Source organism: Amblyomma maculatum, chromosome 4, assembly GCF_055883805.1.
Source record: "Amblyomma maculatum isolate TAMU_Amacu chromosome 4, ASM5588380v1, whole genome shotgun sequence".
Taxonomy (NCBI): Eukaryota; Metazoa; Arthropoda; class Arachnida; order Ixodida; family Ixodidae; genus Amblyomma; species Amblyomma maculatum.
The window spans coordinates 130,016,133-130,041,846 of NC_139347.1; the positions used below are offsets into that span (position 1 = coordinate 130,016,133).

A 25,714-nucleotide genomic window follows, 5' to 3' on the forward strand; every position below is an offset into this window, starting at 1 on the left:
TTATTTACTAATGGCACCTATACGCAGTATACCCATTTTCAGGGCAACAGCCATGCTCGATTAGACAGATTGTATGTCGCAGCTGAACTTGTACCACTTTGCACCTTGTACGAAGTTAGACCTGTGGCTTTCAGTGATCATGCCTTAGTGATTGCAACCTTTGGAAGAAAACAAAGCCAGAATCGGTTTAATTGGCATTTATGGAAACATAATAATACGTTGTTGGAGGACGAGAGCTTTTTTAACGAAACAGACCAATAATTAAATATTTCACTTACAGCGAAAATGTTGAGCTTCGCTGTAAAATGGGAGGATATTAAGCAGGGGGTGAAAATGAGAGCGATAGAAAAAAGCACGAAATTAAGATACGCAGAGAAGCAAAAAGAAGCAGAGCTTCGTAAACATCTCGAATTTCTGACGTGTATAGAAAACGCCCAACCAGGCGCATGATTTAATGAGATCAGGGGTGTCAAAGCCCAACTTGAAAAAATGGACACAGATAAGTATAGTACGGCAGTTAATCGGGCGCGGACGGAACAGCTGTGGGCGGGAGAAACACCAACAAAGCGTGCGTTATCAGACGAGAAACGATACGCTTGCCGAAAGGAAAGACGAGAAATAAGAACTTGCACAGGTATTTCGGCGGACAGTAGTGTAATCAGGAACGCAATCTGTGATCATTTTGAAGATACGCTTTGTCAGTCGCGAAAAACTGAACTGGGCTTCTGTAGTGAATTCCTTCCACTTATGCCGAAACTTGAGGAAGAAGTTAAAACCCGGCTTGAGCAGCCAATTTCCGTGAAAGATATTGAGGCTGCAATAGATGCCCTGCCAGCAAGTAAAGCCCCTGGCCCTGACGGACTGGGTGCAGCTTTCTACAGTGTTCAAACCTGCAATAGCCCAGGCTCTGCTGAAGGTTGTTGACGAAAGCTATGAGAAAAAACGTGTTCCGCTGTCTTTCACAACATCCCACATAGTGCTAATTCCTAAAACCGAAGACCCTGATAAGCGCCTGTTGGTGGGGTCTTATCGCCCGATAAGCCTCACCAACGTCGACTACAAAATTTTCATGAAGGTGCTAGCGAAAAGACTGCAGGGTGTTATAACAACGCTCGTAGGCACGCACCAAACATGCGGCATAAAAGGGCGAAGTATCGCCACTAACATACACGTGGCACGATCCATACTAGAATGCTGTGACTCATTTGATGATCGAGTGGCGATGATACAACTAGACCTGGCAAAAGCCTTTGACCGCATTTCTCACGATGTTTTGTTTGCCGTACTAGACCATGCTAATGTCGGCCGAATAATATTAGATGGTGTTAGAATGGCATACGAAAACTGTACCACACGGATTGTTGTGAATGGAGAACTCACTGAAAGCCTCCAAGTGCGATCTTCTGTGAGGCAGGGTTGTCCACTGTCGCCATTGTTATTCGCAGCATACCTTGAACCGCTTTGCTTTGCCATCCGGAATAATGAATGCATAACGGGCTTCACGCTACAATCAGTGCATCTGAAAATCCTGGCTTCTGCCGACGACATCGCTGTCTTTTGTGCAAATAGAGAAAGTAGTACAGAAATTTTGCAGCTGCACAGGTGCCCAGATAAACTGGGAAAAAAGCTGCGGTTTCTGGCATGATAGCTGGGAGGTCACACCCGAACACTATTCTCAGATGCGCTGGTCAGTCACTCCAGCATTGTATCTAGGAGTGCCCCTTGATTCTTACCGGGACCCAGATCCGTTCTGGCATGACCAAGCATCGAGGGCCAAGGAAAAAAGTGATGCGTGGCAAGGAAGGCAGTTATCCATGTTCTCGCGTGCCATTATATGTAATCTGTTCCTTACTACTAAAGTGTGGTACGTGATGAATGTGCTCAGTGCTTCGAGGACAAACATACAAAAACTTCACCGTGTTTTTGCCGTTTTCATTTGGGCGTCAACCTGGGAAAGGACGAGCCGAACAAATTTGTTTCTCTCCGTACAAAAAGGAGAGCTTGGTCTGGCGCATTTATTTTTGCGACAAGTTGTCTCGCGTTTCATGTACCTTCGTGACGAAAATGATGTCTTCCTCAGAACAGTAATCCAAGTTCGGCTTGGTCGACTCCTTCCTAATTTTCTTGTCAGTTCGTGTCTCAATGTAGGTGGTACAGTAAGAGGGTACTTGCGAGAAGTGGTGCTCGCGTACAGATTGCTGCATGTGCGCTTTTCCATGGAGTATTTGTGCAATGTTAAGCGGAAAAAATTGTATGCGGAGCTAATGGACACAGTGCTTCCTGTACCTATATACCGTTTGTCGCACTCTCCAGGCCCATGAGATGATGTACTCAAGGGAGTTAAGAAGATGCCAATATCTCCACCAGTCAAATAATTTTTCTTTAAACTCCACACTAGCACATTATCAGTCAAAACATGGATGCATGCTACAGGCCTGTTCGTCCCTTGGTCAACAAAATGTTTCTTGTGTAACAGACCTGAGACGATAGAACACGTGTTTTTGGACTGTTGGGGTGCCATTTTTTCTGGGATGTGCTTCAGAGAACTTTAAAAAAAGAGCTACCTCTAGATGCATATGGCATACGATTTTTACCATTTCCTAATACAGAGGAGTTTTCCTTTGATACAGTAATGCTCATGGCCCACCACAGCTCGTGGAAAACCAGAATGCAGTTTAACAATGCAGATATACAAGTCAACCCTGTACGAGAACACTTCATACACTGACACTCCCCGAGCAGCCACAATGGATTCATGTGCTTGACAGTTTGCTAAAACTGAAAAAGTTTTAACCCTCCGTGTCACGCGAAAGTGTGCTGGCATGTTTTATTGTTAATCGTCTTGTTTCGAATGTCTAAGTCAGCAATAAAGTTATAATTTCTTGAGATGGCGACCTATTTATCCACTAGCTTGCGTGTAGCCACGCTAAATGTGAGGGGGCTGTCAACGCGTCGGAGACAACAGCAGGTGAACCGCCTTCTGCTGGAAAATGAAATTGATGTGCCAGCAGTCCAAGAGAGCAAAATGGAAAGCGAACAACAAACAGATAAAATGGCTGAAATATATCGTTCTAGATATAATGTTAGTGTTTGTCATGCGGTTGGAAGATCGGGGGATGTGTCATTCTCATTCGAAATTGCATAGAGTGTGTACAGCCGCCCTGATTTTTAACAATATAGCGCGAGCATCGACTAAACTGCTGGTCAGCGCCTTATAACGGCGATAACCATGCAACACGGCGAGAGTTCGTGCATGCACAAGAATGTGGAAAGTCGCAATCAGATATTGTGACAGGGCGTGTGTCTTTGTGATCCGAACAGCGTAGCAGAAGACGCTCTCTCTTCGTGCGCCTGCGCGAACTCTCGCCGTGTTACACGCTTATCGCCGTTACAAGGCGCTGAGCAGCAATTTGGTCGACGCTCGCGCTATGTTGTTAAAAATCAGCGAGGCTGTACAGTCTGTGTTCTCGTGTGAGAGTGGTCGGCTTTTGATATGCGATTTCAGTTTTTCTGGATTGGACTGGAGAGTGATCTGTGTCGTTTGAGCGGGAAGAGTTTTTTCACTATATGAAATCCTTCCTAATACATGAGAGACGTGTTCTCCTGCTTGGAGACTTCAACTGTGTCCGTATACCGGAAGATAGAACAACAGACCGTGTCCTTCGTGACAAGAGTGCAGAGTTGCTTATTGACATTGTTAATGAGGCAGAGCTTGAAGATGCTGGCTGTATAATGACGCATGAAGGCCAAGCAAAGTTCACGCACTTTCAAGATAGCATTCATGCAAGGTTGGACCGAATATATGTTCCCATTGATTGTGTGCCCTTGTGCTCGGAATATCAAACACTTCCCATGAGATTTAGTGACCACTCCCTCGTAATGATTACTCTAGGCATGAAAAGTAAGGCAACAAAGTTCAATTGGGAGCTATGGAAATTTAGTGAAAAACTGCTGCTGGATGAAGAATTTACCACTAAAGTTAAAGAATATATTAAGCATATGTTACAAAATGACTCTAATTTTATACAAGCATGGGAGCAGTTTAAGTGCGATATAAAGATAGCTGCTATTGACCGAGCATGCACTCTCCGACGTAAAGAAAGCGAACAAGAAAAAGAACTTCGTAGCACACTTGAATACATGCTTAGCATGGAGAGCGTTCAGCCTGGCTTGTTCGCCCAAGATATAAAAAAGATAAAAACCAAACTTGAGGTGATAGACGAAGAGAAGTATCGCGGTGCGGTGATAAGGGCACGCAGCGAAAAATTGTGGCTCGGAGAGACGCCCACGAAAAGGGCACTTAGTGACGAAAAAAGGTACGCAGTGTCAAAAGAGATAAAAGAAATCTGCTATCAGAACGTAGTTACCTCGGAAAAAAAAAACGATTGAACGGGCTTTTGTAGAATTTTACAGCGAATTGTTTAGCCTGAAAACACCGGATATTGAACGCTTCAGAAAAGACTTTCTGTCGCTGATGCCAAGAGTTGAAGACGAAGTGGCGCAGACGCTTGAAGCAAGTATTACTTCCGAGGAAATTGAGGCCGTTATCGGGGAATTAAATTCCAGTAAGTCACCCGGACCAGATGGTCTTGGTGCTGCCATATACAAGGCCTTTCCAACTGAAATGGCTGTTTTACAGGAAAGAGTTATTAGTGAATGCTACGAAAAGAACGTACCTCCTCCGTGTTTTCGAATGTCACACGTTGTACTAATCCCGAAAACAGATGACCCAATTAAGCTTCAGTCTGTAGCGTCTTACCGTCCTATAAGTCTAACGAATGTTGACTATAAAATTTACATGAAAGTATTAGGGCGACGACTCCAACGTGTAATTACTTCTCTCGTAGGCCCACATCAGACATGCGGTATAAAAGGAAGGGCCATTTTTACTAACATACACGCAGCAAGGAGTGTATTCGAATGTTGTGACGCGATGCATGACCACGTAGCCATGATGCAATTAGACCTCCACGAAGCATTTGATAAAGTGGTACATGAAATTTTGTTCTCTGTTTTAGAGTATGTCAATGCTGGTTCCGTGATTACAAAGGGCGTGAAAATGGTTTACGAGTGCTGTTCAGCGAGACTGGTCGTGAATAAGCATTTAACCGATCGTATACCTGTTCAGTCGTCAGTAAGGCAGGGCTGTCCTCTGTCTCCCCTTTTGTTTGCGCTTTATCTAGAGCCTTTCTGTTTGAGATTGCTTACAAGGCCAAACATACGCGGTTATAGATTTTTTCAAAGTGAAGTTCGGGTTTTGGCATACGCGGACGATATTGCGGTTTTTTTTACTGACCATGAGAGCATGCAAGAAGTTGTAAAAGAAGCCACTGCTTTTTGCACTGCAAGTGGAAGTGAAATTAGTTGGGCAAAGTGTTTAGGATTTTGGCACGGAAACTGGCAATACGCGCCTGAACTGTTCTCCAGTATGCAATGGACAATAACGCCAGGCAATTACCTTGTGTGCCACTAAAGCATTACCTTGAAAGCAAGGAATGTTGGGCCGGTGAAGTTGAGCAAGTGAAAATCCAAACAAACAAATGGGGAGGACATAACTTCTCTATGTTCGCAACAGCTACCGTTTGCAATATGTTCCTAGTTGCAAAAATTTTTACATGCTGCAAGTGTTATCTATGTCAAGAATCTCTGTTCAAAAACTGCATAGGGTATTTGCCACGTTTGTGTGGGCTTCAACATGGGAGCGTACCAGTCGATGCAATCTGTTTCATACCGGTGCATAATGGTGGACTGGGATTGTCACATTTATACTTAAAGCAGATTGTAACCAGGTTCTTTTTTTTGCGCGAACAAAGCGATGTTTTTCTTAGAACGGTAATCCAAGTGCGATTGCGTGATTCACTGCCGGAATATGTAGTTTCGACTATGTCTACAGGGACTATGGATCTAAGTGCTTTTCTTCGCGAAGTTGTCGCGTCCTTCAAATAGTGAAGGCGAGATTTTCAAATGAGTATATGTGTACTGTTACGCGAAAACGGCTGTACAAAGATTTATTGGAAACCTTTTTACCTGTGCCTCTTTATCGCGCTGTATATGCTTTGGGTCCGGAGCGGGACGTGTTGAAAAGAGTGAAAAGAATGCCCATCAGATCGTCCGCTAAATCTTTCTTTTTTCAATTGCATACCGGCACTCTTCCGGTGAAGCCATGGCTGGAAAGCAAAGGCCTTTTTGTGCCTTGGTCTGCTGACTGTTTAATTTGCAAAAAGCTGGAATCCATAGAGCATATTTTCCTTGATTGTCACGATGCGGTTATTTTGTGGGACGTGCTACAGCGTACTATTAAAAAGGACTTACCAATAACGCCGTTTGGCATACGCTACCTTCCATGCGCCCAGCCAGGAGAAGTGCCCAGTGATTTATTAATGGTCTTGTGTATGCACAGCATATGGAGAACGCGGATGGATGTTCGCCATGAGCATGTCGTACACCCAGCCCATCAGTATTTTGTTGAATATGTAATGTACACGCGTGATGTTTTCGGAGGGCAATCGGAAACCCCGGAATGGCTGCCAGTCTTGGACAAGCTCATGTCACCTAATCCATTCTATCACAAGAAACCTGTCAGAAAGTGACTTGTGTTTTTAATTCCATGCGACTTTTCATCGATATTTGTAGTTGCCAAGTCGGTAATAAAGAAAAGAAAAAGCCGTGGCTTAGTTGGTTAAAGCGCCTGTCTAGTAAACAGGAGATCTTGAGTTCGAATCTCACCGGAGCCTTTTTACTTTCATTTTTCTTTCCTACTCCATCTTTCGTTAACTGCATTCATCGCCTCGACAACTCGTAGAAGCTTGCTGTTTCTAGTTGTTTCTGTCGGCGCCGTGGCTTAGTTGGATTCCACTTCCGGCCACCGAGCGTGACGGACGTGATTATCATGGGCTCCCAAGGAGCGGATTCAGCGGCCCAGCTGGGCCGTGGTATCAGGAACACGGAAAGGCCTGCCAAGGATTATGAACTGGTTCTACCGCATCTGCCTACAGGTTCGAGTGTTTTGCATACTGTTTTTTTGCACGGCGACATAAAAGCCAGGCCGTAGCGAGTGGAGCACTTTCGAGACTCCCTCGCTCGTCTTTCACTGCTGCCGGAAGTGGTTGCCCTTGGGGCATATCAAATGAATCACGTGTGGGCGGTAACGTTTAAAGGTGAAGAGGCGAAAGCGAAGATTTTGCAAGCCCAAGCTCTTGAAGTGAAGGAACACCGATGCGTGGTCATTGACCCTTGTAACCAAGGCATCTGGTTGAAACTTTTCTGGCTGCTACACGGCGTGCAAGACGATGATGTTCGAGCGGCGTTCGCGGCTTTTGGAAAAGTTACTGAAATTTCGAGAGACAAGTGGAAAGTGCAAGGGTGTATCGACAAGGCTTCAACGACTCGAACGGTCACGCTGAAGCTCAAAGTGGGCGTGATCATTGAGGACCTGCCGCATCAGCTTCGGATCGCCGAGGACGTCGCACTCGTCCACGTCGCAGGCAGAGCCCCGCTTTGCCTCCGGTGCCGCGGGAAAGGTCATATACGGCGTGAGTGTCGTGTGCCGCGCTGCGGGCTGTGCCGTCGCTGCGGCCATGACGAGTCCCAGTGTGTGCGCACGTATGCCAACGTTGCAGGCCCCGTGCCGAGTGAAGTGGCAGGCGAGCACTTGATGGACGCAGTGGACAACGAGGAAGCGAGCAGTGGAATCACTGAGGAGTCAGAACAGAACGAACAGTCCTCTGAGAAGACCCCTGCCCTTAAAGAACACTGTGAGTCAGATGTGAGTGTTCCGTTGCCGAATGTTGCTGGGACCGACACACCCACGAAAGAAGACGGCAATGCCAGTGCTGCAAGCCCAGCTTCGGCTACGCAACACAGTGAGGAACAGGGGGACACTGAAGATGAGATGCCAGCTGCTTCTACCTTGCCTGTGAAGCATGTGCACGAAGACAGTGTCAACGAGGGATCAACCCAAGGAGGAGCGGAAAACGGACAGCCTCCACTGAAGGCGGCCCCCCTTCGCCGGGCGTCCTTCAAGCCAGGGCCAAACGTGCCCCCAGACCGGAGAACTGTGTCACCTGTGCCTCCGCCATAGCGGGGGTACCCTTTTCGGTCGAGACGTCGCAAGCCCGCTCCATGATCGGGAGCAGCGCTTGGAACGATGGACAGACTCGCCAAAACGGAAGAATGGTCATCCCATGCAACAGTTCAACCGCAATGCTGTCTTTCTGCAGAAGAGATGTGAGTGAAATGTTTCGCGATTTATAATTTCTTGAGATGGCGACCAATTTATCCACTAGCTTGCGTGTAGCCACGCTAAATGTGAGGGGGCTGTCAACGCGTCGGAGACAACAGCAGCTGAACACCCTTCTGCTGGAAAATGAAATTGATGTGCTAGCAGTTCAAGAGAGCAAAATGGAAAGCGAACAACAAACAGATAAAATGGCTGAAATATATCGTTCTAGATATAATGTTAGTGTTTGTCATGCGGTTGGAAGATCGGGGGATGTGTCATTCTCATTCGAAATTGCATAGAGTGTGTACAGCCGCCCTGATTTTTAACAATATAGCGCGAGCATCGACTAAACTGCTGGTCAGCGCCTTATAACGGCGATAAGCGTGCAACACGGCGAGAGTTCGTGCATGCACAAGAATGTGGAAAGTCGCAATCAGATATTGTGACAGGGCGTGTGTCTTTGTGATCCGAACAGCGTAGCAGAAGACGCTCTCCCTTCGTGCGCCTGCGCGAACTCTCGCCGTGTTACACGCTTATCGCCGTTACAAGGCGCTGAGCAGCAATTTGGTCGACGCTCGCGCTATGTTGTTAAAAATCAGGGCGGCTGTACAGTCTGTGTTCTCGTGTGAGAGTGGTCGGCTTTTGATATGCGATTTCAGTTTTTCTGGATTGGACTGGAGAGTGATCTGTGTCGTTTGAGGGGGAAGAGTTTTTTCACTATATGAAATCCTTCCTAATACATGAGAAACGTGTTCTCCTGCTTGGAGACTTCAACTGTGTCTGTAGACCGGAAGATAGAACAACAGACCGTGTCCTTCGTGACAAGAGTGCAGAGTTACTTATTGACATTGTTAATGAGGCAGAGCTTGAAGATGCTGGCTGTATAATGACGCATGAAGGCCAAGCAAAGTTCACGCACTTTCAAGGTAGCTGTCATGCAAGGTTGGACCGAATATATGTTCCCATTAATTGTGTGCCCTTGTGCTCGGAATATCAAACACTTCCCATGAGCTTTAGTGACCACTCCCTCGTAATGATTACTCTAGGCATGAAAAGTAAGGCAACAAAGTTCAATTGGGAGCTATGGAAATTTAATGAAAAACTGCTGCTGGATGAAGAATTTACCACTAAAGTTAAAGAATATATTAAGCATATGTTACAAAATGACTCTAAATTTATACAAGCATGGGAGCAGTTTAAGTGCGATATAAAGATAGCTGCTATTGACCGAGCATGCACTCTCCGACGTAAAGAAAGAGAACAAGAAAAAGAACTTCGTAGCACACTTGAATACATGCTTAGCATGGAGAGCGTTCAGCCTGGCTTGTTCGCCCAAGATATAAAAAAGATAAAAACCAAACTTGAGGTGATAGACGAAGAGAAGTATCGCGGTGCGGTGATAAGGGCACGCAGCGAAAAATTGTGGCTCGGAGAGACGCCCACGAAAAGGGCACTTAGTGACGAAAAAAGGTACGCAGTGTCAAAAGAGATAAAAGAAATCTGCTATCAGAACGTAGTTACCTCGGAAAAAAAAAACGATTGAACGGGCTTTTGTAGAATTTTACAGCGAATTGTTTAGCCTGAAAACACCGGACATTGAACGCTTCAGAAAAGACTTTCTGTCGCTGATGCCAAGAGTTGAAGACGAAGTGGCGCAGACACTTGAAGCAAGTATTACTTCCGAGGAAATTGAGGCCGTTATCGGGGAATTAAATTCCAATAAGTCACTGCCATATACAATAAGGTGCTGCCATATACAAGGCCTTTCCAACTGAAATGGCTGTTTTACTGGAAAGAGTTATTAGTGAATGCTACGAAAAGAACGTACCTCCTCCGTCTTTTCGAATGTCACACGTTGTACTAATCCCGAAAACAGATGACCCAGTTAAGCTTCAGTCTGTAGCGTCTTACCGTCCTATAAGTCTAACGAATGTTGACTATAAAATTTGCATGAAAATATTAGGGCGACGACTCCAACGTGTAATTACTTCTCTTGTAGGCCCACATCAGACATGCGGTATAAAAGGAAAGACCATTTTTACTAACATACACGCAGCAAGGAGTGTACTCGAATGTTGTGACGCAATGCATGACCACGTAGCCATGATGCAATTAGACCTCCACAAAGCATTTGATAAAGTGGTACATGAAATTTTGTTCTCTGTTTTAGAGTATGTCAATGCTGGTTCCGTGATTACAAAGGGCGTGAAAATGGTTTACGAGTGCTGTTCAGCGAGACTGGTCGTGAATAAGCATTTAACCGATCGTATACCTGTTCAGTCGTCACTAAGGCAGGGCTGTCCTCTGTCTCCCCTTTTGTTTGCGCTTTATCTAGAGCCTTTCTGTTTGAGATTGCTTACAAGGCCAAACATACGCGGTTATAGATTTTTTCAAAGTGAAGTTCGGGTTTTGGCATACGCGGACGATATTGCGGTTTTTTGTACTGACCATGAGAGCGTGCAAGAAGTTGTAAAAGAAGCCACTGCTTTTTGCACTGCAAGTGGAAGTGAAATTAGTTGAGCAAAGTGTTTAGGATTTTGGCACGGAACTGGCAATACGCGCCTGAACTGTTCTCCAGTATGCAATGGACAATAACGCCAGGCAATTACCTTGGTGTGCCACTAAAGCATTACCTTGAAAGCAAGGAATGTTGGGCCGGTGAAGTTGAGCAAGTGAAAACCCAAACCCAAACGCCTACTGCATCGACGGTTTTCTACAAGCGGCAACATCAAGCATCGGATATGTGACGACATCAAAGACACAGGCTATAAAATCAGGACTGCATTCTTGGGACTTCAGTAGGCTCGGCGAAAGAGGACCGGACGGTGTGCTAAGCATGCCTCTCATGTTATTGCAGGCGATCGTGCTATCTACAGCCGGACTGCTTTGAACATTTCAACCCCAAGGCGAAGGGCTCAGAGAGCAAGCAGCAACATTCGGCAGCAAGTGGGACAACGCCTACTGCATCGACGGTTTTCTACAAGCGGCAACATCAAGCATCGGATTTGTGACATCATCAAAGACACAGGCTATAAAATCAGGACTGCATTCTTGGAACTTCAGTGGGCTCGGCGAAAGAGGACCGGACGGTGTGCTAAGCATGCCTCCCATCTTATTGCAGGTTAGTTATACTGGCTTTTTTAGAAGTGATGAAAGAACGCTTGTTGTTGTGCCGAGCCCACACACTCTCCTATTTATTGCTGCTGACTGCTTTCATGTTTGTAAGTTATTGCTTTGTGGCGATATAGAGGAAAACCCTGGTCCTTCTGTTGCGGAAATGTTAGAGCAACTAGTGGAAGGTCAGAAAATAATTCGCAGCGATCTAGTAGATATTAAGCAAAGACTGGAGAATACCGAGAAAGCTGTGTTTGAATTTGGTGTGCGCATGGAGACGGTAGAAGAGAATATTAAGGAAGTACACAAAAATTCGCAGCAGATAAAAAGGCTGCAAGAAATTGTTGCAAAATACCAAGAAGAACTTAACTCGCAGAGGTCACGTCTAGCGGATTTGGAAGATCGCAGTCGAAGAAATAACTTAGTTGTGTTTGGCATTACCGAACAGGATGATGAAACGGAAGATGACCTGCGACGGAAGGTAATTGATGAGGTCTCTAATCAAAAATTGGGTGTTGATTGCTTGTCTGTAGCACGCATTCACAGAATGGGGCGAGGAGCCTCTATTCGCCCAGTTATTCTCTACTTCCAGTACTACCTTGAGAAGCAAATGGTTTGGCGTAACGTTCGGAAGCTAAAAGATTCTGGTATTTCTATTCAAAATGACTTCTCACCAGAAACTTTAAGAAAGCGCAAATTACTTTGGCAAAGCGGAAAAGCAGAGAAGGACGCTGGCAAAAAAGTTAATCTAGTTGGAGACAAACTACGTGTTGATAAAGCCTTTTACGTTTGGGATGATTCGTGCAACATGCGAATGCCGGCTCGACAGACCGTTCAATCAGATAGATAGCGGTCACAGACTCTGCAGCGTCAACTACGCATGCTCTCGCTCAACGTCAGGAGTATCGTGAATGAAACTGATAGCCTGGAATGCCTGCTTCTTTCATATGACCCTCATATAGTCATCCTTACAGAAACTTGGTTACATGATGGCATCTCTAGCGATACAATTGTTCCAACTGGTTACAAAGTATACAGGCATGACCGGTGTTCTCGTGGTGGAGGGGTTGCCGTTATAGTGAAGTCTTCTGTTGCCGTTACTGTATTGGACCAAATACCTGACCACGAAAGCTTATTTTTGAATGTATCTCTTTGGGGCACTTCCTTTCTACTATGTTCAGTTTATCGTCCACCCAACTCTGCAAATTCGTACCTTCAAAAACTGTATGATCACCTGCTGGCAAAGCGTTATTGTAATACCATATTAACTGGCGATTTCAACCTGCCAAACGTGAATTGGCCATGTCTGGCTTATGGACAATGTGATGACAATAATACTGTCTTGGATATCATGTTAGCTCTGAATTTAGATCAAATGGTTAGAGAACCCACCCGTGACAGTGCCCTTCTTGATTTGTTTTTTGTCAGTGAAATTTTTTCCAATGGCTTTTTGAGTGTTGAGCGTGGCATTTCAGATCATGACTTGTTATCGTTTTGTTGGTCTTGTAACTATGAACGGTTGTCCGAGAATGTACCACCTGTACGTATTCGAGACTTTAATCGATCAGACGACACTGCCATAATAGACTACCTAGAAACGTCTTTAGTTATTAACGAGAGCGATGATATTCATGTTTTGTGGAATAGATTTAAAGAATTAATACTTTCTGCTATTGAAACTTTTGTTCCTCTGAAAAAAAATAAAACCTAATCGAAGGAATCCTTGGGTCACCCGGGAAATTATACACCTGAAACGCAAAATAAAACGACATCATAGGCAACTTAAGGCTCCTACTGCAACCTTTCAAGAATTAAAGCACGCGTTAGCACGGAAGTTAATGATGGCAAAGAATCATTACTACGAAGTTATTCTTCCTTCATATTTAAATACTTATCCTAGCAGATTTTGGAGACATCTAAGTAAGAGAAAGGAAGTGATAGAGTGGAAACGGATGAAACTGTGTTACTTGATAGCCAGAAAATTGCGGATTCTTTTAATCATTACTTTAAAAGCGTTTTCACATTGAAACCTGTCCTTACTAAACCGAAAGAATGTATAGATCCTAGTAGTATTCCTTCCATCTCAACAGAAGGCGTATTATCATTGCTACGCCAAATTGACACAAAGAAAGGCTGTGGAGTGGACGGCATTCCAAACACTTTTTTAAAACGCTATGGTTCAAAGATTGCTGAGTATTTAGCCAACATGTTTTCAGTTTCCTTCCGTACAAGCGATTTACCTTTTGACTGGAAAGTAGCACGTGTAGTGCCTATTCACAAATCAGGTGATCGATCAATACTATCCAATTACCGTCCTGTATCAATAAATAGCAGCTGTTGCAAAATTATAGAACACATTCTGGCGGGTATCGTTAGGGATTTTCTCAGTGACAAAAACATTTTATCACCTTTCCAACATGGATTCCGAAAAGGAATGTCAACAGTTACCCAACTTGTGTCAACTGTTCATGAATTATCCTCTGCCCTTGACAATTCCGGCCAAATGGACATATTGTTCTTGGATTTTGCCAAGGCCTTCGATACGGTCCCACACAATAAACTTATTCATAAATTAGAGCTAATATGTCTTCCACAATATATAGTTCAATGGATAGAGGCATACTTGGAAAAGAGGAGTCAGTTTGTTGAGGTGAATGGTGCCATTTCGGAATCACTGTGTGTCACTTCGGGTGTACCGCAGGGAAGCGTGTTGGGTCCATTACTGTTTCTTATATATACCCAAGTAGCACAAAGTGGTCTATGAAGTGGGGCCCGCGTTGGGCCCGTGAGGGCAGCCCATACGGGCCCCGTGCGGGATTTGCAACACGTACCCAGAGGGGCCCCGCGCGGGCTGCCCAATTTTGCCGCGATCGGTGCCAATCTGTATCCGTGTGGGCAGCCCAAATAGGGCTGCCCGCATTCAGCCCAGGTAGACGAATGTGGGCAGCACATCAGAATCATTAATGGGTCCCACATTTGTGCAGGCAATGTCATCCCATTGATCAAGGTTTTAATTTTTAAGTCGATTAATCCCTCCAATACCTGAATTATATATACGCGGGATTTGCGAAAGCCAGTCCGTTTTGAGCTGGCCCACGTGCTGCCCTGATGGGTTGAATCTGGCATTTCCGGGGCTGCCCAAATTCCAGTAATCATCAATTGCGAAACATTATGCGCTATTTTTTTGCTTGTATGCGACGCTCAGTAACATGAGAGAAATTTATTCCCAACACTACAATAATGTGGGCTGGCCCACATCAACCCCAACATGTTGGTCTGAATATTTATTTCGGTGGTGCGTGTAGAATAGTAATGCCGCAGGAAACATTTGGAGGTCGTTCAGTGCATACTCGTAAAGCGGAACAGTTATACTGTTGCATATTTTCTGTCGACACTGCATAATTAACGTAGTTGTTAGAGTAAAAATAAATAGTCTTTATTCATAGCAGGGATATGCTTAGGACAGTTATGTGAAACCTCCAGAAGAGGCAATTAGTAGCCGGTATAACATGATTTACATAAATAAAATGGTGCCTTAAAGATAGGGTGGAGACGTTTCAGAGCGGTAAGCCCGCCTACGGCCAATTTGGGGCCCACTGCGGCATTTCATGGGCCGCCCCAATTGGGCTGATCTTGATTTTACCGCATGGACTACGAATATATATTGCATTTTCCCGCAAGTACCCAAAGAAATACCCGTGTGGGCAGCGTGGCGGTGTGGTCGCTTTTCAGCCCGGCCGCAAACCATGCGGGACCTATTCAGTTTTTGCGTGGGGAGCCCCAATCGGACTAGCCCGTCTTCTATTCGCTTTAGGCCCACATTTACATCGCGTCTGCCCTAAATTGCCCCGAAAGAGACCGATGCGGCCAGAAGTGGGAAGGAGCAATTGCCTGCCCCGCTACCGCCCACGCGGAAATTATCTAGGTTTTTGGTGGGCAAACCTATATGGGGCAGCCCAGGAAGTTTCTGCATGAATTCCAGATTTTCGTCTGACCTTCCCTCAAGAACCCCTCAAGGGTCCCATGTAGGCAATGTGCGGGCATACCCGTATTTAGCCCCGCCGCGGCCCATGCGGGACCTATTCGGCTTTTGAGTGGGCAACCCCAATTAGATCAGCCCATGCGTTTCCTACACAAAGCCCAAATTTCATTTGCATCGGCCCTAAAATTTCCCAAACGGGACCCTGGAGGGCCAGATGTGGGAATATGTACTTAGTTAGCCCTTTCCACGCCTATATAATGCCCAAATGGAAAAAACAGGGGCAAGCCCAATTTGGGCTTGCCCGCTTGATCCCTAAAGCGGGCCTTCGTGGGTGTTATTGTGGTTGCCCAAGCCCAACTTGCCCATACGGGCCCCCGGTGGGCCATGTAATGTGTGCTACTTGGGTATAAATGATTTGCCTGATGTTATTCCAAATTCTGTATCCATACGATTATTTGCAGATGATTGCATAGTGTTTAAGCAGATAAGGGAAACTTCTGATCATGGTATTCTTCAAGCCTCTTTGACAGCTATTGACAAATGGTGTGTGCAATGCAGCATAAACTTAATGTCAAGAAAACTGTACTCCTACGTGTAACAAGGAAAAACATTTTAGCCCATTTACTTATTCCCTGCAAGGCTCCGATATTAAAGAAGTAACAAGCCATAAGTATTTAGGGCTGACACTTACCAATCAATTGGACTGGTCACCGCATATCTCACAAATTTGTTCTTCGGCATTCTCGACACTCTGCTTCCTAAAACGCAAACTTAATCGCGCCCCCTCTAATATCAAACTTTTGGCATACAACACATTCATCCGAACTAAGCTCGAGTACGCCTCTATCATTTGGGACCCTCACACAAAAAAGAACATAACTGCTCTTGAAATGATACAAAGGAAAGCAGTCAGGTTTATTTTCCACAAGTACAGCAGATCTGATTCTCCCACACAGCTGATGGTAGAAAATGACATCCCGCTCCTTTCAGTCCGCCGCAAAATGAACAGAATTTTGTTTCTTCGTAAGATTCTGTCACAGAAAGTTAATATTCCATTACCTAACTTTGTCCAACCTTCTACTGCCAGACGAACACGACACACTAGGGAACATATGCTGCAACCTGTCTTTGCCTGAACAAATTCATTTAAGTACAGTTTTTTCCCACGGACCATCTCTGATTGGAATTTGCTTCCTGAATTTCTTTTCCAAAGCAGTAATTTTAACAAGGCACTGGAAGGTCATTTGTTTGGTTAGGCTGCTCAACTTTTCAGTACTTTATATCTGTTTCCTTTGTTCATGCCGAATTGTGCTGTGTGTTATTGCCTACTTTTATTTGTTAGACTGTCAAGTTTTTTAATAATTACTATTACTATTATGATTCCTTTTTTTCACGCCGAATTGTAGTGTGTATTGTATTTTTGTTTTTTTCTGTGTGTGATTGTTACCTGGTATGCCCCTCCTGCTTGGGCCATAAGGCCTGCAGTATTATGAAATAAATAAATACATAAATAAATAAATAAATAAATAAATAAATAAATAAATAAATGGGGAGGACATAACTTCTCTATGTTCGCAAGAGCTACCGTTTGCAATATGTTCCTAGTTGCAAAAATTTTTTACATGCTGCAAGTGTTATCTATGTCAAGAATCTCTGTTCAAAAACTGCATAGGGTATTTGCCACGTTTGTGTGGGCTTCAACATGGGAGCGTACCAGTCGATGCAATCTGTTTCATACAGTGCATAATGGTGGACTGGGATTGTCACATTTATACTTAAAGCAGATTGTAACCAGGTTCTTTTTTTTGCGCGAACAAAGCGATGTTTTTCTTAGAACGGTAATCCAAGTGCGATTGCGTGATTCACTGCCGGAATATGTAGTTTCGACTATGTCTACAGGGACAATGGCTCTAAGTGCTTTTCTTCGCGAAGTTGTCGCGTCCTTCCAAATAGTGAAGGCGAGATTTTCAAATGAGTATATGTGTACTGTTACGCGAAAACGGCTGTACAAAGATTTATTGGAAACCTTTTTACCTGTGCCTCTTTATCGCGCTGTATATGTTTTGGGTCCGGAGCGGGACGTGTTGAAAAGAGTGAAAAGAATGCCCATCAGATCGTCCGCTAAATCTTTCTTTTTTCAATTGCATACCGGCACTCTTCCGGTGAAGCCATGGCTGGAAAGCAAAGGCCTTTTTGTGTCTTGGTCTGCTGACTGTTTAATTTGCAAAAAGCTGGAATCCATAGAGCATATTTTCCTTGATTGTCACGATGCGGTTATTTTGTGGGACGTGCTACAGCGTACTATTAAAAAGGACTTACCAATAACGCCGTTTGGCATACGCTACCTTCCATGCGCCCATTCAGGAGAAGTGCCCAGTGATTTATTAATGGTCTTGTGTATGCACAGCATATGGAGAACGCGGATGGATGTTCGCCATGAGCATGTTGTCGTACACCCAGCCCATCAGTATTTTGTTGAAAGTGTAATGTACACGCGTGATGTTTTCGGAGGGCAATCTGAACACCCGGAATGGCTGCCAGTCTTGGACAAGCTCATGTCACCTAGTCCATTCTATCACAAGAAACCTGTCAGAAAGTGACTTGTGTTTTTAATTCCATGCGACTTTTCATCGATATTTGTAGTTGCAGAGTCGGTAATAAAGAAAAAAAAAAGCCGTGGCTTAGTTGGTTAAAGCGCCTGTCTAGTAAAAAGGAGATCGTGAGTTCGAATCTCACCGGTGCCTTTTTACTTTCATTTTTTTTCCCTGCCCCATCGTTCGTTAACTGCAATCATCGCCTCGACGGCTCGTAGAAACTTGATGTTTCTAGCTGTTTCTAGTGTAAAATTGTACTCAGATTTATTGGATGCAATGATTCCGGTTCCACTTTACCGTTTGCCATTATGTGGAGGCCCAGGAGGAGATGTTTTGCACAGAGTGAAGAGAATGCCGGTGTTACCCTCGGTCAAATCCTTTTTCTTTAAACTTCATACTAACACGTTATCAGTAAAAACATGGCTTCATGATAAAGGTCTTTTTGTACCCTGGACAACTAACTGTTACCTATGTAAGAAAGCTGAAACCATAGAACACGTATTCCTGGATTGTTGGGATCCCATCTTTTTCTGGGATGTGCTTCAAAGGACTTTGAAAAAAGATTTACCCCTAGATATGTACGGCATAAGATTCCTTCCGGTTTTACACGCTGACAATAGTCCGCTGGATACGATTATGCTCCTCGGCCTCCACAGCTTGTGGAAAACGCGAATGCAGTTCAACAATGCAGATGTTGATGTGCGCCCTGTGCGGGAACATTTTATAGAAAGTGTTGTACGTTTGAGGGAAGTGTATCGAACACTCCCCGAACCACCAGAAGACCAGCTTAACAGCTTGGTTGAGATGAATAAATTTTAACGCGTCGTGTCCGATAAAGGTTTGCTGACACGTTTTAAACACTTCTGTATGTTGTGTATTGTGTGTCGAAGCCGGCAATAATAATATTAAAAAAAAGGCGCCGTGGCTTAGTTGGGTAAAGCGCCTGTCTAGTAAACAGGAGATCGTGAGTTCGAATTTCACCGGTGCCTTTTTACTTTCAGTTTTCTTCCCTGCCCCATCGTTCGTTAACTGCATTCATCGCCTCGACGGCTCGTAGAAACTTGATGTTTCTAGCTGTTTCCGTCGGCGCCGTGGCTTAGTTGGTTAAAGCGCCTCTCTAGTAAACAGGAGGTCATGAGTACGAATCTCACCGGTGCCTTCTTACTTTCATTTTCCTTTCCTGCCCCGTCGTACGTTAACTGCATTCATCGCCTCGACGGCTCGTAGAAACTTGCTGTTTCTAGCTGTTTCCGTCGGCGCCGTGGCTTAGTTGGTTAAAGCGCCTGTCTAGTAAACACGAGATCATGAGTACGAATCTCACCGGTGCCTTCTTACTTTCATTTTCCTTTCCTGCCCCGTCGTACGTTAACTGCATTCATCGCCTCGACGGCTCGTAGAAACTTGCTGTTTCTAGCTGTTTCCGTCGGCGCCGTGGCTTAGTTGGTTAAAGCGCCTGTCTAGTAAACAGGAGATCATGAGTACGAATCTCACCGGTGCCTTCTTACTTTCATTTTCCTTTCCTGCCCCGTCGTACGTTAACTGCATTCATCGCCTCGACGGCTCGTAGAAACTTGCTGTTTCTAGCTGTTTCCGTCGGCGCCGTGGCTTAGTTGGTTAAAGCGCCTGTCTAGTAAACAGGAGATCATGAGTACGAATCTCACCGGTGCCTTCTTACTTTCATTTTCCTTTCCTGCCCCGTCGTACGTTAACTGCATTCATCGCCTCGACGGCTCGTAGAAACTTGCTGTTTCTAGCTGTTTCCGTCGGCGCCGTGGCTTAGTTGGTTAAAGCGCCTGTCTAGTAAACAGGAGATCATGAGTACGAATCTCACCGGTGCCTTCTTACTTTCATTTTCCTTTCCTGCCCCGTCGTACGTTAACTGCATTCATCGCCTCGACGGCTCGTAGAAACTTGCTGTTTCTAGCTGTTTCCGTCGGCGCCGTGGCTTAGTTGGTTAAAGCGCCTGTCTAGTAAACAGGAGATCATGAGTACGAATCTCACCGCTGCCTTCTTACTTTCATTTTCCTTTCCTGCCCCGTCGTACGTTAACTGCATTCATCGCCTCGACGGCTCGTAGAAACTTGCTGTTTCTAGCTGTTTCCGTCGGCGCCGTGGCTTAGTTGGTTAAAGCGCTTGTCTAGTAAACAGGAGATCATGAGTACGAATCTCACCGGTGCCTTCTTACTTTCATTTTCCTTTCCTGCCCCGTCGTACGTTAACTGCATTCATCGCCTCGACGGCTCGTAGAAACTTGCTGTTTCTAGCTGTTTCCGTCGGCGCCGTGGCTTAGTTGGTTAAAGCGCCTGTCTAGTAAACAGGAGATCATGAGTACGAATCTCACCGGTGCCTTCTTACTTTCATTTTCCTTTCCTGCCCCGTCGTACGTTAACTGCATTCATCGCCTCGACGGCTCGTAGAAACTTGGTGTTTCTAGCTGTTTCCGTCAGCGCCGTGGCTTAGTTGGTTAAAGCGCCTGTCTAGTAAACAGGAGGTCGTGAGTTCGAATCTCACCGGTGCCTTCTTACTTTCATTTTCCTTTCCTGCCCCGTCGTACGTTAACTGCATTCATCGTCTCGACGGCTCGTAGAAACTTGCTGTTTCTAGCTGTTTCCGTCGGCGCCGTGGCTTAGTTGGTTAAAGCGCCTGTCTAGTAAACAGGAGATCGTGAGTTCGAATCTCACCGGTGCCTTCTTACTTTCATTTTCCTTTCCTGCCCCGTCGTACGTTAACTGCATTCATCGCCTCGACGGCTCGTAGAAACTTGCTGTTTCTAGCTGTTTCCGTCGGCGCCGTGGCTTAGTTGGTTAAAGCGCCTGTCTAGTAAACAGGAGATCGCGAGTTCGAATCTCACCGGTGCCTTCTTACTTTCATTTTCCTTTCCTGCCCCGTCGTACGTTAACTGCATTCATCGCCTCGACGGCTCGTAGAAACTTGCTGTTTCTGGCTGTTTCCGTCGGCGCCGTGGCTTATTTGGTTAAAGCGCCTGTCTAGTAAACAGGAGATCGTGAGTTCGAATCTCACCGGTGCCTTCTTAATTTCATTTTCCTTTCCTGCCCCGTCGTACGTTAACTGCATTCATCGCCTCGACGGCTCGTAGAAACTTGCTGTTTTTTGCTGTTTCCGTCGGCGCCGTGGCTTAGTTGGTTAAAGCGCCTGTCTAGTAAACAGGAGATCATGAGTACGAATCTCACCGGTGCCTTCTTACTTTCATTTTCCTTTCCTGCCCCGTCGTACGTTAACTGCATTCATCGCCTCGACGGCTTGTAGAAACTTGCTGTTTCTAGCTGTTTCCGTCGGCGCCGTGGCTTAGTTGGTTAAAGCGCCTGTCTAGTAAACAGGAGATCGTGAGTTCGAATCTCACCGGTGCCTTTTTACTTTCATTTTCCTTTCCTGCCCCGTCGTACGTTAACTGCATTCATCGCCTCGACGGCTCGTAGAAACTTGATGTTTCTAGCTGTTTCCGTCGGCGCCGTGGCTTAGTTGGTTAAAGCGCCTGTCTAGTAAACAGGAGGTCATGAGTACGAATCTCACCGGTGCCTTCTTACTTTCATTTTCCTTTCCTGCCCCGTCGTACGTTAACTGCATTCATCGCCTCGACGGCTCGTAGAAACTTGCTGTTTCTAGCTGTTTCCGTCGGCGCCGTGGCTTAGTTGGTTAAAGCGCCTGTCTAGTAAACAGGAGATCATGAGTACGAATCTCACCGGTGCCTTCTTACTTTCATTTTCCTTTCCTGCCCCGTCGTACGTTAACTGCATTCATCGCCTCGACGGCTCGTAGAAACTTGCTGTTTCTAGCTGTTTCCGTCGGCGCCGTGGCTTAGTTGGTTAAAGCGCCTGTCTAGTAAACAGGAGATCATGAGTACGAATCTCACCGGTGCCTTCTTACTTTCATTTTCCTTTCCTGCCCCGTCGTACGTTAACTGCATTCATCGCCTCGACGGCTCGTAGAAACTTGCTGTTTCTAGCTGTTTCCGTCGGCGTCGTGGCTTAGTTGGTTAAAGCGCCTGTCTAGTAAACAGGAGATCATGAGTACGAATCTCACCGGTGCCTTCTTACTTTCATTTTCCTTTCCTGCCCCGTCGTACGTTAACTGCATTCATCGCCTCGACGGCTCGTAGAAACTTGCTGTTTCTAGCTGTTTCCGTCGGCGCCGTGGCTTAGTTGGTTAAAGCGCCTGTCTAGTAAACAGGAGATCATGAGTACGAATCTCACCGGTGCCTTCTTACTTTCATTTTCCTTTCCTGCCCCGTCGTACGTTAACTGCATTCATCGCCTCGACGGCTCGTAGAAACTTGCTGTTTCTAGCTGTTTCCGTCGGCGCCGTGGCTTAGTTGGTTAAAGCGCCTGTCTAGTAAACAGGAGATCCTGAGTACGAATCTCACCGCTGCCTTCTTACTTTCATTTTCCTTTCCTGCCCCGTCGTACGTTAACTGCATTCATCGCCTCGACGGCTCGTAGAAACTTGCTGTTTCTAGCTGTTTCCGTCGGCGCCGTGGCTTAGTTGGTTAAAGCGCTTGTCTAGTAAACAGGAGATCATGAGTACGAATCTCACCGGTGCCTTCTTACTTTCATTTTCCTTTCCTGCCCCGTCGTACGTTAACTGCATTCATCGCCTCGACGGCTCGTAGAAACTTGCTGTTTCTAGCTGTTTCCGTCGGCGCCGTGGCTTAGTTGGTTAAAGCGCCTGTCTAGTAAACAGGAGATCATGAGTACGAATCTCACCGGTGCCTTCTTACTTTCATTTTCCTTTCCTGCCCCGTCGTACGTTAACTGCATTCATCGCCTCGACGGCTCATAGAAACTTGCTGTTTCTAGTTGTTTCCGTCGGCGCCGTGGCTTAGTTGGTTAAAGCGCCTGTCTAGTAAACAGGAGATCATGAGTACGAATCTCACCGGTGCCTTCTTACTTTCATTTTCCTTTCCTGCCCCGTCGTACGTTAACTGCATTCATCGCCTCGACGGCTCGTAGAAACTTGCTGTTTCTAGCTGTTTCCGTCGGCGCCGTGGCTTAGTTGGTTAAAGCGCCTGTCTAGTAAACAGGAGATCGTGAGTTCGAATCTCACCGGTGCCTTTTTACTTTCATTTTTCTTTCCTACCTCATCGTTCGTTAACTGCATTCATCGCCTCGACGGCTCGTAGAAACTTGATGTTTTTAGCTGTTTCTGTCGGCGCCGTGGCTTAGTTGGTTAAAGCGCCTGTCTAGTAAACAGGAGATCGTGAGTTCGAATCTCACCGGTGCCTTTTTACTTTCATTTTCCTTTCCTGCCCCGTCGTACGTTAACTGCATTCATCGCCTCGACGGCTCGTAGAAACTTGCTGTTTCTAGCTGTTTCCGTCGGCGCCGTGGCTTAGTTGGTTAAAGCGCCTGTCTAGTAAACAGGAGATCGTGAGTTCGAATCTCACCGGTGCCTTCTTACTTTCATTTTCCTTTCCTGCCCCGTCGTACGTTAACTGCATTCATCGCCTCGACGGCTCGTAGAAACTTGGTGTTTCTAGCTGTTTCCGTCAGCGCCGTGGCTTAGTTGGTTAAAGCGCCTGTCTAGTAAACAGGAGGTCGTGAGTTCGAATCTCACCGGTGCCTTCTTACTTTCATTTTCCTTTCCTGCCCCGTCGTACGTTAACTGCATTCATCGTCTCGACGGCTCGTAGAAACTTGCTGTTTCTAGCTGTTTCCGTCGGCGCCGTGGCTTAGTTGGTTAAAGCGCCTGCCTAGTAAACAGGAGATCGTGAGTTCGAATCTCACCGGTGCCTTCTTACTTTCATTTTCCTTTCCTGCCCCGTCGTACGTTAACTGCATTCATCGCCTCGACGGCTCGTAGAAACTTGCTGTTTCTAGCTGTTTCCGTCGGCGCCGTGGCTTAGTTGGTTAAAGCGCCTGTCTAGTAAACAGGAGATCGTGAGTTCGAATCTCACCGGTGCCTTCTTACTTTCATTTTCCTTTCCTGCCCCGTCGTACGTTAACTGCATTCATCGCCTCGACGGCTCGTAGAAACTTGCTGTTTCTGGCTGTTTCCGTCGGCGCCGTGGCTTATTTGGTTAAAGCGCCTGTCTAGTAAACAGGAGATCGTGAGTTCGAATCTCACCGGTGCCTTCTTAATTTCATTTTCCTTTCCTGCCCCGTCGTACGTTAACTGCATTCATCGCCTCGACGGCTCGTAGAAACTTGCTGTTTTTTGCTGTTTCCGTCGGCGCCGTGGCTTAGTTGGTTAAAGCGCCTGTCTAGTAAACAGGAGATCATGAGTACGAATCTCACCGGTGCCTTCTTACTTTCATTTTCCTTTCCTGCCCCGTCGTACGTTAACTGCATTCATCGCCTCGACGGCTCGCAGAAACTTGCTGTTTCTAGCTGTTTCCGTCGGCGCCGTGGCTTAGTTGGTTAAAGCGCCTGTCTAGTAAACAGGAGATCGTGAGTTCGAATCTCACCGGTGCCTTTTTACTTTCATTTTCCTTTCCTGCCCCGTCGTACGTTAACTGCATTCATCGCCTCGACGGCTCGTAGAAACTTGCTGTTTCTAGCTGTTTCCGTCGGCGCCGTGGCTTAGTTGGTTAAAGCGCCTGTCTAGTAAACAGGAGGTCGTGAGTACGAATCTCACCGGTGCCTTCTTACTTTCATTTTCCTTTCCTGCCCCGTCGTACGTTAACTGCATTCATCGCCTCGACGGCTCGTAGAAACTTGCTGTTTCTAGCTGTTTCCGTCGGCGCCGTGGCTTAGTTGGTTAAAGCGCCTGTCTAGTAAACAGGAGATCGTGAGTTCGAATCTCACCGGTGCCTTTTTACTTTCATTTTTCTTTCCTGCCCCGTCGTTCGTTAACTGCATTCATCGCCTCGACGGCTCGTAGAAACTTGCTGTTTCTAGCTGTTTCCGTCGGCGCCGTGGCTTAGTTGGTTAAAGCGCCTGTCTAGTAAACAGGAGATCATGAGTACGAATCTCACCGGTGCCTTCTTACTTTCATTTTCCTTTCCTGCCCCGTCGTACGTTAACTGCATTCATCGCCTCGACGGCTCGTAGAAACTTGCTGTTTCTAGCTGTTTCCGTCGGCGCCGTGGCTTAGTTGGTTAAAGCGCCTGTCTAGTAAACAGGAGATCATGAGTACGAATCTCACCGGTGCCTTCTTACTTTCATTTTCCTTTCCTGCCCCGTCGTACGTTAACTGCATTCATCGCCTCGACGGCTCGTAGAAACTTGCTGTTTCTAGCTGTTTCCGTCGGCGCCGTGGCTTAGTTGGTTAAAGCGCCTGTCTAGTAAACAGGAGATCTTGAGTACGAATCTCACCGGTGCCTTCTTACTTTCATTTTCCTTTCCTGCCCCGTCGTACGTTAACTGCATTCATCGCCTCGACGGCTCGTAGAAACTTGCTGTTTCTAGCTGTTTCCGTCGGCGCCGTGGCTTAGTTGGTTAAAGCGCTTGTCTAGTAAACAGGAGATCATGAGTACGAATCTCACCGGTGCCTTCTTACTTTCATTTTCCTTTCCTGCCCCGTCGTACGTTAACTGCATTCATCGCCTCGACGGCTCGTAGAAACTTGCTGTTTCTAGCTTTTTCCGTCGGCGCCGTGGCTTAGTTGGTTAAAGCGCCTGTCTAGTAAACAGGAGATCATGAGTACGAATCTCACCGGTGCCTTCTTACTTTCATTTTCCTTTCCTGCCCCGTCGTACGTTAACTGCATTCATCGCCTCGACGGCTCATAGAAACTTGCTGTTTCTAGCTGTTTCCGTCGGCGGCGTGGCTTAGTTGGTTAAAGCGCCTGTCTAGTAAACAGGAGGTCGTGAGTACGAATCTCACCGGTGCCTTCTTACTTTCATTT

At 46.0% G+C, this 25,714-nt stretch overlaps 1 protein-coding gene, 18 non-coding genes and 1 pseudogene across 19 annotated transcripts; all 20 read left to right on the top strand.

The window, feature by feature from the left end:
- The first annotated feature begins 6,855 nt into the window (after positions 1-6,855).
- Positions 6,856-8,080, top strand: LOC146192420 (uncharacterized; annotated as a pseudogene).
- A 548-nt stretch (positions 8,081-8,628) lies between these two features.
- Positions 8,629-14,020, top strand: LOC146192421 (uncharacterized). Its single transcript, XM_084600461.1, has 2 exons — positions 8,629-8,647; positions 11,128-14,020. Exons 1-2 carry the CDS (start codon positions 8,629-8,631, stop codon positions 12,183-12,185), a joined length of 1,077 nt encoding a protein of 358 aa, XP_084456587.1. The 3' UTR covers positions 12,186-14,020.
- Positions 14,021-18,826: 4,806 nt separating this feature from the next.
- On the top strand, positions 18,827-18,900 carry TRNAT-AGU (transfer RNA threonine (anticodon AGU)). The gene has a single exon. It is a non-coding gene; the product is annotated as a tRNA-Thr (tRNA).
- A 1,456-nt stretch (positions 18,901-20,356) lies between these two features.
- TRNAT-AGU (transfer RNA threonine (anticodon AGU)) lies at positions 20,357-20,430 on the top strand. Its single transcript has one exon. It is a non-coding gene; the product is annotated as a tRNA-Thr (tRNA).
- Positions 20,431-20,526: 96 nt separating this feature from the next.
- Positions 20,527-20,600, top strand: TRNAT-AGU (transfer RNA threonine (anticodon AGU)). Its single transcript has one exon. It is a non-coding gene; the product is annotated as a tRNA-Thr (tRNA).
- Positions 20,601-20,696: 96 nt separating this feature from the next.
- On the top strand, positions 20,697-20,770 carry TRNAT-AGU (transfer RNA threonine (anticodon AGU)). The gene has a single exon. It is a non-coding gene; the product is annotated as a tRNA-Thr (tRNA).
- Positions 20,771-20,866: 96 nt separating this feature from the next.
- Positions 20,867-20,940, top strand: TRNAT-AGU (transfer RNA threonine (anticodon AGU)). Its single transcript has one exon. It is a non-coding gene; the product is annotated as a tRNA-Thr (tRNA).
- A 266-nt stretch (positions 20,941-21,206) lies between these two features.
- Positions 21,207-21,280, top strand: TRNAT-AGU (transfer RNA threonine (anticodon AGU)). Its single transcript has one exon. It is a non-coding gene; the product is annotated as a tRNA-Thr (tRNA).
- Positions 21,281-21,376: 96 nt separating this feature from the next.
- Positions 21,377-21,450, top strand: TRNAT-AGU (transfer RNA threonine (anticodon AGU)). Its single transcript has one exon. It is a non-coding gene; the product is annotated as a tRNA-Thr (tRNA).
- Positions 21,451-22,906: 1,456 nt separating this feature from the next.
- Positions 22,907-22,980, top strand: TRNAT-AGU (transfer RNA threonine (anticodon AGU)). The gene has a single exon. It is a non-coding gene; the product is annotated as a tRNA-Thr (tRNA).
- Positions 22,981-23,076: 96 nt separating this feature from the next.
- On the top strand, positions 23,077-23,150 carry TRNAT-AGU (transfer RNA threonine (anticodon AGU)). Its single transcript has one exon. It is a non-coding gene; the product is annotated as a tRNA-Thr (tRNA).
- A 96-nt stretch (positions 23,151-23,246) lies between these two features.
- Positions 23,247-23,320, top strand: TRNAT-AGU (transfer RNA threonine (anticodon AGU)). The gene has a single exon. It is a non-coding gene; the product is annotated as a tRNA-Thr (tRNA).
- A 96-nt stretch (positions 23,321-23,416) lies between these two features.
- On the top strand, positions 23,417-23,490 carry TRNAT-AGU (transfer RNA threonine (anticodon AGU)). Its single transcript has one exon. It is a non-coding gene; the product is annotated as a tRNA-Thr (tRNA).
- A 96-nt stretch (positions 23,491-23,586) lies between these two features.
- TRNAT-AGU (transfer RNA threonine (anticodon AGU)) lies at positions 23,587-23,660 on the top strand. Its single transcript has one exon. It is a non-coding gene; the product is annotated as a tRNA-Thr (tRNA).
- Positions 23,661-23,756: 96 nt separating this feature from the next.
- Positions 23,757-23,830, top strand: TRNAT-AGU (transfer RNA threonine (anticodon AGU)). Its single transcript has one exon. It is a non-coding gene; the product is annotated as a tRNA-Thr (tRNA).
- Positions 23,831-23,926: 96 nt separating this feature from the next.
- On the top strand, positions 23,927-24,000 carry TRNAT-AGU (transfer RNA threonine (anticodon AGU)). The gene has a single exon. It is a non-coding gene; the product is annotated as a tRNA-Thr (tRNA).
- A 266-nt stretch (positions 24,001-24,266) lies between these two features.
- Positions 24,267-24,340, top strand: TRNAT-AGU (transfer RNA threonine (anticodon AGU)). The gene has a single exon. It is a non-coding gene; the product is annotated as a tRNA-Thr (tRNA).
- Positions 24,341-24,436: 96 nt separating this feature from the next.
- On the top strand, positions 24,437-24,510 carry TRNAT-AGU (transfer RNA threonine (anticodon AGU)). The gene has a single exon. It is a non-coding gene; the product is annotated as a tRNA-Thr (tRNA).
- Positions 24,511-24,606: 96 nt separating this feature from the next.
- Positions 24,607-24,680, top strand: TRNAT-AGU (transfer RNA threonine (anticodon AGU)). Its single transcript has one exon. It is a non-coding gene; the product is annotated as a tRNA-Thr (tRNA).
- Positions 24,681-25,626: 946 nt separating this feature from the next.
- Positions 25,627-25,700, top strand: TRNAT-AGU (transfer RNA threonine (anticodon AGU)). The gene has a single exon. It is a non-coding gene; the product is annotated as a tRNA-Thr (tRNA).
- The last annotated feature ends 14 nt before the right edge of the window (positions 25,701-25,714 follow it).